At 40.9% G+C, this 9,763-nt stretch overlaps 1 protein-coding gene across 1 annotated transcript; it reads left to right on the top strand.

Annotated features, from left to right (window-relative positions):
• Positions 1-2,137: 2,137 nt before the first annotated feature.
• Positions 2,138-3,208, top strand: LOC135484796 (uncharacterized). The gene is made up of 3 exons (XM_064766480.1): positions 2,138-2,282; positions 2,494-2,727; positions 2,862-3,208. The coding sequence occupies exons 1-3, from the start codon at positions 2,138-2,140 to the stop codon at positions 3,206-3,208; spliced, it is 726 nt and encodes a 241-aa protein (XP_064622550.1).
• Positions 3,209-9,763: the final 6,555 nt, after the last annotated feature.

Genomic DNA, 9,763 nt, shown 5'->3' with positions numbered 1-9,763 from the left:
AATTCAGTGTCAGAGTACCTCTGACCTAGGGGGTCATGTGTACAAAGTTTCAAGTTCCTAGCACAAGCGGTTAAGAAACGTGCCACACAGGATACGGACGACGACGACGACGACGACCACGACGACGACGGACACAGGGCTATCGTATAGACTCCCCTAACGGTGAGCCAAAAAGCTGCATCCCGCCGACAGATTAATTTTACCAAAGCCATGATCTGATTTGGCGTGAGATCTTTGCAATCTCTGAAACTAATCCCTGGGGGTAGAGTATAACTTGTACCATCGGACAAAGTATAGACCTCAGGTTCCTTCCCCTGGTCTTCTGACCGATCTGGCTCAGATGGTGAGGGTGGACCAAGTCTGACCTCATCCACATGTAAACCCATATTGACAAAATCTGTGCTTGCCGTAGGTTCTTCCAATGCAACCTCCCGTGTTGTTACCTGAATGCCATTTTGCACCTCCTCTACAAAAACTGAGGTTTTTACAGATGTGTCACTTGCTGTAGTCACAACAGTTCGCCGCAAGATGAACTTGGGCGTTGTCCCCAAATTAGCTACAGTCACTTTTGACTTCACTCCCTTTTACCATTTGCACCCCCTCCATAACATAAACCCGTCACTGTTTTACCATGTACTGACACAGGTGCCACCAAATACCCTGCTATTGGTATTTCAAGATCATTGGCCCCATACACCTTCATAAAACTGCCCAGAGAGCAAAGTGTTAGATCATGAGACAAACATTTTTGATAATAAGACAGAGGCACTAGCGAAGTTTTCGCACCCGTATCGAGGATGCAGGGCACCCTGGTGGACCCTACGTCCACCATCACAGCTGGGCTCATCCCAGCAATTTTGTCCATTAACCCTGGGTCTATGGTACCTGTGCCATTTTCTACGCCACAAGATTCCCCCTCTGTCATCATGCATGTGACATCCACTGCCCCCACTTGAGCACTATTTGCACTAATACTACAGCTAGTATTTCCCTCCGGGGCCTTACAATCACCAACTACTTCGTCTCTGGGCACAAAATCGGCCTCCACTGCCTTGCCCACCGACAGGGAGGCTACACATTTTCCGGCTGATCCTTGTCCTCAGCCGGCTGAACTGGAGCTGGTTGTGGGCAGGCCCCTATCCAATGCTCTTCGCTGTTGCACCGGAAGCAACGGCGCTCAGGCCCAGGCCTACCAGGATTGTTACGACGCCAAGGTCCGCGCCCCGACCGACCACCACCGCAACCCCAGCCGCTTGACTCCTGGGGAGTTACGCTATGTGGTAGAGACAGTTTACCCAAAATGCTATCGAGTTTCGATCCAACATCGGACTCAATCTTAGCCAACCTCTCCTCAACTTGACCTTGAGTTTCGGTCAATTTTCTAATGATAGGATGAGTAGCCAGCCCAACACGACCTCTGCCAGCGGCATTCACTTCCAAGTGCCCCTCACCAGAGTCTACCGTGTTGCTTGGCCCGAACTCAATACCATGTACTCGGGCCCTCCGGCCCAGTGCCTCGTCTCTAAAAAAATTCATGGCAGCCTCCCGCATATGTTCAAAATCCTGGTCATTGTTCTCTAGTTGGATGTGCCGCAAATCCCTACGAACTACTGGATCCCGTGCCCCCTAGTAAACTGTTCCTTCAGAGCGTTGTTACACAACGCGACTATTGCCGCGTTCACACTAGCGTTTTAATTCGCATTTAAACCGAATTTATTGCTTAATCCGGATTGAGCGTTCAGACTAGAGGCCCCTTAATGCGAATTATATGCGAATTAACAAATACGGTTTTAAATGCGTATTAATTAATTCGCACTTACTTAATCCACATTTGCATACTTGCTTTCCAAAATATTACTGGCTGGCTGTACAAGTACTGTAGTAGAAGGGAGCATGTTTTGTGTCATGACCTATATGACCTTACATAGGCCTCCCCCCCCCCCCCCCCACCAACCCTTGCTCCTTTTGGTTGGCAGGATGAGCGAGGTCCAATTAATTTACGGTAGTCGCCAGCTATATTAAGCTATATGGCGATTATTGAGGCGTCTCGATAACTATTAGCTCAACTTATTTTACTGCTGTTGTTCTTATAGGTTCAAAAGTCAACGACTCAAATAATGCAGTAACAGATGCTGACATGACTGATGATGAGCCAGCCAACATCAGACCAGACTCGAGAGCCAGCAACAAAAGCAGAGAAAGCAGCACAAGTGGTTACGTCGCAACACCCAAAAGGAACCATCCCACAAAGTCCTCAGAGGATGAGAAGTCCTCTGTTAACGGTTGGTATACGATCATCTCTCAAATGGACAGCAGTTCTCATCGGATACCCCAGTTAAACGATTTTGCCCATCCAAGGATTCCTAGCTGTCACTTTGAATGTCCGAATGACCAGAAGTTTTGATTTGTCAAGTTGCAATACTAGCATGTATCACAAGTCAGTGTTGTTTGCCTTAAATTTAAATGATTTCTTTTGCCGTGTTCATTCTGTAGACTACAGCAGGAAGAAGCAGAAGAAGACCAAGCGTAATCAAGGCAGTGAGCAAGTGAGTGACATCCTGGCACAATTCCTCAGGCAACAAGAGGAGGCCAATGAATCCTTCCGTATGAGAGAGGCAGAACAGAGGCGAAGGGATGAGGAACGCGAAAAGGAGCTCCGTGCTCAAGAGTTCGAACAGAATATGCTAATGATGAGGACAATGGCAAATATGTTCATGGGTAACCAAGGTAGGTGTCTACAGGGTGAATGCAGTATATCAATGCAACTGAATGGATATTGCAAACCAGGGGCTGCTGTATTGGCACATTGTAAAAGGATAACTGTTTAATTTCTAAATATGATGAACACTTCATTTTTGCAGGACAACAGCCAGCAATGCCATTTCTAATGCAACATCAGGCCCAGCCAGTTCCTCAGGTCCAGCCAGCAGTTCCTATGCAAGCTCAGGTCCAGCCAGGAGTTCATATGCAAAATCATGCCAACCCATTGCCTGCAAGACCACCCATGCGTCTTGGTCAGTATCGACTACCAGAACAGTGGAATCGTCATGCTCCAGGCGGCCGCGGACCAACAACACCAGCTGCAGGTATCAGGAACTCGTCCCAAGGTGTTCAGTCTGAAGAGAGTGAAGCGCAGCTGGAAGAACATCGCAATGTGTTTAATATGATGAGGTCTAGCTTTGACGTCCTTGACTCGGATGACTTTTAAAAAAGTACCAGTAGTATATTGTCATATAGTGTAGTAGTATACATTGTAGTCATGATAGTGTGCCCTTTTTAATACAGCTGGTTCATACACGTCATATGAAACACACTGCTGTCAAACACTGGTCAACACAATGTTGTCAAACACTGGTCAAATGTTTCTCAGGCGGAAATTACATTGTGCAATAACTGCACTAGTCTGTTGTAGAGCAAAGTAGGCCTACATGTAATCAGAGTTTATTTTATATGAATATCGGATCATTTAATTTCATGGTAGAATATTGCAATATGTTCTTTTCTTTGGGGCAATTGAAATATCCTACATGTAACCAGATTTTATTTTTTAATACATTTGATTTTAGTAGAATATTGTAGTCTTTATCTATAGACTGTCATTCTATGCAAGGCCAGGGCCCAATCCATGGAATGATCAAGAGCTAAGATTTATCTTCCATCGCTGGCATGGCTGGTATTTATCCCATTGACAAATAGAGGGGAACTTTACCTGTGTACACCCATCATGACATTGCAATACCCCCTAATTACCTTTATTCATTCTTCTAGCCAGTGCGAGTGTGACAAAATATGATGTGATACTGTCTCGGGGTGTTACATGACACACCCTGAGACAGTACAGAAGGAGACTATCTGGTCAGGGAAAAAAAGAATATATAGATGTTATAATCATGTATTTCCCAAATTACAAAACTGGCATAACAGAATTTCAAGCAAAATTTATTTCAGACAAGCAAGTTTCGTCACAGAAAGTAACATCTCTGCCTAATTGTCAGATCAATGTGTTAAGAATTCAACTAGGGCATTACGAATTTCATGTCCTCTGGCCACATCCATTTGACGAGCATCAACTTCTTGGGCAACCATCAGTAGGGGGTCGTCACCCTCATATTCTCTCAGGATTTCCCTCCAGTTCGCATTTAGACGTTCATTGTGAATTTCACAAACATTGTGCATAACACAACATGCCATGACAACTCTATGAATATTTTCTAGCTCAAATTCATTTTTTTTCAAAAGACACCACCATCTGGCCTTCAGACGTCCAAACGTATTTTCAATAGTCATTCGCGCACGACTGAGTCCATAGTTAAACCAATGCTGTGCTGCAGCTAAAATGCCTCGATGGGCAAAGGGTTTCATAAGCCAAGGGAGAAGGGGATATGCTGCATCAGCGACGATGAAGAGGGGAACATTCTGGCCAACAATAACCCGATTTTGGTTTGGTAACAATTGTCCAGTTACAGCCATATTGTAAATACCAGAATTCGCCAAAATACGAGCATCAAGGGCACGGCCAGCGTAGCCGAAGAACACATCCGTGAAGCAGTACCTCCAGTCGCACACTCCTTGAAGCACAATGGAGTGGTATAATTTCCGATTGTAGTAATCTGCTGGGTTTTCCCTCGGAGCTTTGATCGGAACGTGCATTCCATCAATAGCTCCGACACACTGAGGGAAACCCCAACGACGTTCATATCCTTGTACGGTACTATTAAGGCATTCACCAGTAGGGAACTTGATATATATTGGAAGGAGAATCAGGCAAATAGCCTCACAAGTTTCGTGGAAAATAGTACACACGGTGGAGCGTCCAAGACCAAATTTCTGAGCAAGAGTGCGTTATTCAGTGGGGGTTGCAAGTTTCCATAGAGTTACTGCTAACCGTTCATGGTGAGGAATCGGCCTTCTCATTCGTGTTTCCTGCTTTTGAAGTGCAGGCTGTAGATGAACACATAATATTTCGAATGTTTCCCTGGACATCCACAGGTTCTCCCTCCAATCAACTGGCTCCCAAAAATTACCATTGTATACAGTAGTTCCGCAAACGATACTTCACCCACATACGACGAGGAATGCGGTTTTGGCCAACCATCACCTGCTGCAAGTGCACCAACACGAATGTCAACATAGCCAGACGCTGTTGATCTTGGTGCCGCTGCCACCGCAATCGCCACTCGGCCGCCAAATGACGCTGTCTGAGGCGCCGCCAACGTCTATGTTCCCCATTCATTCTCATTACTTGCAGCATGAACGCAAAAACCATAGCGAACCCTTCATTTTCACGATTATTTGCGTTTAACTCATTCAGCAGAGACAAGACCACAATTGATTTTTTAAGCCTTTTAGCAGTTAAATTGTCAATGTTTGATCGCGACGCATCAAAAAAAAGCGTCAAGTAGTGAAACTGAAATTCGGATATGATATACGGGTTAGTCTTGCGAGTAACTGGTGCGATGGAAATTGGTGATTGACCACGGAAATTTTTTTTTAATCGACAATAGACAGACTTTGATATTTCCACTGTTTTCAGCCAACTGGCAGAAAAAACTCAAAACACGCCCCCTATTACCCAATTAGCAAAATTCAAATTAATTTTTTCATCAAATAATTTCTTTATATCTGTAGACTTGCCACAGCAAATATTTTTTCAATACCTCTCCAAATATGTACTTGAGAGTAAAAAACATGCACTCGTCTAATTGATAGGCCTCGACCCTCCAACCTATGAATATTCATTAGTGGTCTTGTCTCAGCAGAGACAAGACCACAATTGATTTTTTAAGCCTTTTAGCAGTTAAATTGTCAATGTTTGACCGCGACGCATCAAAGAACGTGTGGTGATGTGAATCTGAAATTTAGATTATGTTATTCCGGACAGTCGGGCAAGTAAATGGTGAAAAATAAAATGGTGATTGACCACGGAAAATTTTTATAATCGAAAAATTAGACAGACTTTGATATTTCCACTCTTTTCAGCCAACTGGCAGGAAAAACTCAAAACACGCCCCCTATTACCCAATTAGCAAAATTCGAAATTAATTTTTTCATCAAATAATTTCTTTATATCTATAGACTTGCCACAACAAATATTTTTTCAATACCTCTCCAAATATGTACTTGAGAGTTAAAAACATGCACTCGTCTAATTGATAGGCCTCGACCCTCCAACCTATGAATATTCATTAGTGGTCTTGTCTCAATGAAGGTACATTTCAGGGGTTAACATTTTGAGATTTTTTTCAAACTAATGTAGAGGACATCCCACAACTCTCCAACAAAGGAAAGTCATATCTGGACATTTTTGGAGAAATGAGAGACATTTCAAAGAGTGGTACAACTGTGCCAAAGCGACGAAAGAGGACAAAATCGACAAAAATGCATGATTTTGCAGCCAACAGCACCAAATTCAAAGACCTGCCCTGGCCAGAATAAGCAAGCTATGGAGCTGAAAATTTAGGATGTGATTTAGGAATATCTTTGCTGCTTAGGGCACAACTTTCAGAATCAAGGCCGAAGTAGTTTCAAAGAAATTACAAAATGAATGGCAACACAACAAGACTTGTAAAAATGAAACCGAACTTAGACCGGGGTTAGGTTGACTTTTATTCGAGTCAAATTAAGTTTTTTTCTCATTATTTTAGCTTGTTTTGACCTTAAATCATCAGCAATACAATATTCTAAATGAATTAGAGTGATTTGAGCACATTCAAATTTTTCACTATATTGACCCAAAATGTAGTGTAAATGAAGGTACATTTCAGGGGTTAAAATTTTGAGATTTTTTTCAAACTAATGTAGATGACATCCCACAACTCTCCAACAAAGGAAAGTCATATCTGGACATTTTTGGAGAAATGAGAGACATTTCAAAGAGTGGTACAACTGTGCCAAAGCGACGAAAGAGGACAAAATCGACAAAAAGTCATGATTTTGCAGCCAACAGCACCAAATTCAAAGACCTGCCCTGGCCAGAATAAGCAAGCTATGAAGCTGAAAATTTAGGATGTGATTTAGGAATATCTTTGCTGCTTAGGGCACAACTTTCAGAATCAAGGCCGAAGTAGTTTCAAAGAAATTACAAAATGAATGGCAACACAACAAGACTTGTAAAAATGAAACCGAACTTAGACCGGGGTTAGGTTGACTCTTATTCGAGTCAAATTAAGTTTTTTTCTCATTATTTTAGCTTGTTTTGACCTTAAATCATCAGCAATACAATATTCTAAATGAATTAGAGTGATTTGAGCACATTCAAATTTTTCACTATATTGACCCAAAATGTAGTGTAAATGAAGGTACATTTCAGGGGTTAAAATTTTGAGATTTTTTTCAAACTAATGTAGATGACATCCCACAACTCTCCAACAAAGGAAAGTCATATCTGGACATTTTTGGAGAAATGAGAGACATTTCAAAGAGTGGTACAACTGTGCCAAAGCGACGAAAGAGGACAAAATCGACAAAAAGTCATGATTTTGCAGCCAACAGCACCAAATTCAAAGACCTGCCCTGGCCAGAATAAGCAAGCTATGGAGCTGAAAATTTAGGATGTGATTTAGGAATATCTTTGCTGCTTAGGGCACAACTTTCAGAATCAAGGCCTAAGTAGTTTCAAAGAAATTACAAAATGAATGGCAACACAACAAGACTTGTAAAAATGAAACCGAACTTAGACCGGGGTCAGGTTGACTCTTATTTGGGTGAAATTAAGTTTTTTTCTCATTATTTTAGCTTGTTTTGACCTTAAATCATCAGCAATACAATATTCTAAATGAATTAGAGTGATTTGAGCACATTCAAATTTTTCACTATATTGACCCAAAATGTAGTGTAAATGGAGACAAGACCACAATTGATTTTTTAAGCCTTTTAGCAGTTAAATTGTCAATGTTTGACCGCGATGCATCAAAGAATGCGTCAAGTAGTGAAACTGAAATTCAGATATGATATACGGGTTAGTCTTGCGAGTAACTGGTGCGATGGAAATTGGTGATTGACCACGGAAATTTTTTTTTAATCGACAAATTAGACAGACTTTGATATTTCCACTGTTTTCAGCCAACTGGCAGAAAAAACTCAAAACACCCAATTAGCAAAATTCGAAATTAATTTTTTCATCAAATAATTTCTTTATATCTGTAGACTTGCCACAGCAAATATTTTTTCAATACCTCTCCAAATATGTACTTGAGAGTAAAAAACATGCACTCGTCTAATTGATAGGCCTCGACCCTCCAACCTATGAATATTCATTAGTGGTCTTGTCTCAATGAAGGTACATTTCAGGGGTTAACATTTTGAGATTTTTTTCAAACTAATGTAAATGACATCCCACAACTCTCCAACAAAGGAAAGTCATATCTGGACATTTTTGGAGAAATGAGAGACATTTCAAAGAGTGGTACAACTGTGCCAAAGCGACGAAAGAGGACAAAATCGACAAAAAGTCATGATTTTGCAGCCAACAGCACCAAATTCAAAGACCTGCCCTGGCCAGAATAAGCAAGCTATGGAGCTGAAAATTTAGGATGTGATTTAGGAATATCTTTGCTGCTTAGGGCACAACTTTCAGAATCAAGGCCTAAGTAGTTTCAAAGAAATTACAAAATGAATGGCAACACAACAAGACTTGTAAAAATGAAACCGAACTTAGACCGGGGTCAGGTTGACTCTTATTTGGGTCAAATTAAGTTTTTTTCTCATTATTTTAGCTTGTTTTGACCTTAAATCATCAGCAATACAATATTCTAAATGAATTAGAGTGATTTGAGCACATTCAAATTTTACACTATATTGACCCAAAATGTAGTGTAAATAGAGACAAGACCACAATTGATTTTTTAAGCCTTTTAGCAGTTAAATTGTCAATGTTTGACCGCGACGCATCAAAGAACGCGTCAAGTAGTGAAACTGAAATTCGGATATGATATACGGGTTAGTCTTGCGAGTAACTGGTGCGATGGAAATTGGTGATTGACCACGGAAATTTTTTTATAATCGACAAATTAGACAGACTTTGATATTTCCACTGTTTTCAGCCAACTGGCAGAAAAAACTCAAAACACCCAATTAGCAAAATTCGAAATTAATTTTTTCATCAAATAATTTCTTTATATCTGTAGACTTGCCACAGCAAATATTTTTTCAATACCTCTCCAAATATGTACTTGAGAGTAAAAAACATGCACTCGTCTAATTGATAGGCCTCGACCCTCCAACCTATGAATATTCATTAGTGGTCTTGTCTCAATGAAGGTACATTTCAGGGGTTAACATTTTGAGATTTTTTTCAAACTAATGTAAATGACATCCCACAACTCTCCAACAAAGGAAAGTCATATCTGGACATTTTTGGAGAAATGAGAGACATTTCAAAGAGTGGTACAACTGTGCCAAAGCGACGAAAGAGGACAAAATCGACAAAAAGTCATGATTTTGCAGCCAACAGCACCAAATTCAAAGACCTGCCCTGGCCAGAATAAGCAAGCTATGGAGCTGAAAATTTAGGATGTGATTTAGGAATATCTTTGCTGCTTAGGGCACAACTTTCAGAATCAAGGCCTAAGTAGTTTCAAAGAAATTACAAAATGAATGGCAACACAACAAGACTTGTAAAAATGAAACCGAACTTAGACCGGGGTCAGGTTGACTCTTATTTGGGTCAAATTAAGTTTTTTTCTCATTATTTTAGCTTGTTTTGACCTTAAATCATCAGCAATACAATATTCTAAATGAATTAGAGTGATTTGAGCACATTCAA

Source organism: Lineus longissimus, chromosome 3 (assembly GCF_910592395.1).
Source record: "Lineus longissimus chromosome 3, tnLinLong1.2, whole genome shotgun sequence".
Classification (NCBI taxonomy): domain Eukaryota; kingdom Metazoa; phylum Nemertea; class Pilidiophora; order Heteronemertea; family Lineidae; genus Lineus; species Lineus longissimus.
The sequence above is the reverse complement of the archived record's forward strand: the minus strand, read 5'-3'. Positions and strand labels throughout refer to the sequence as shown.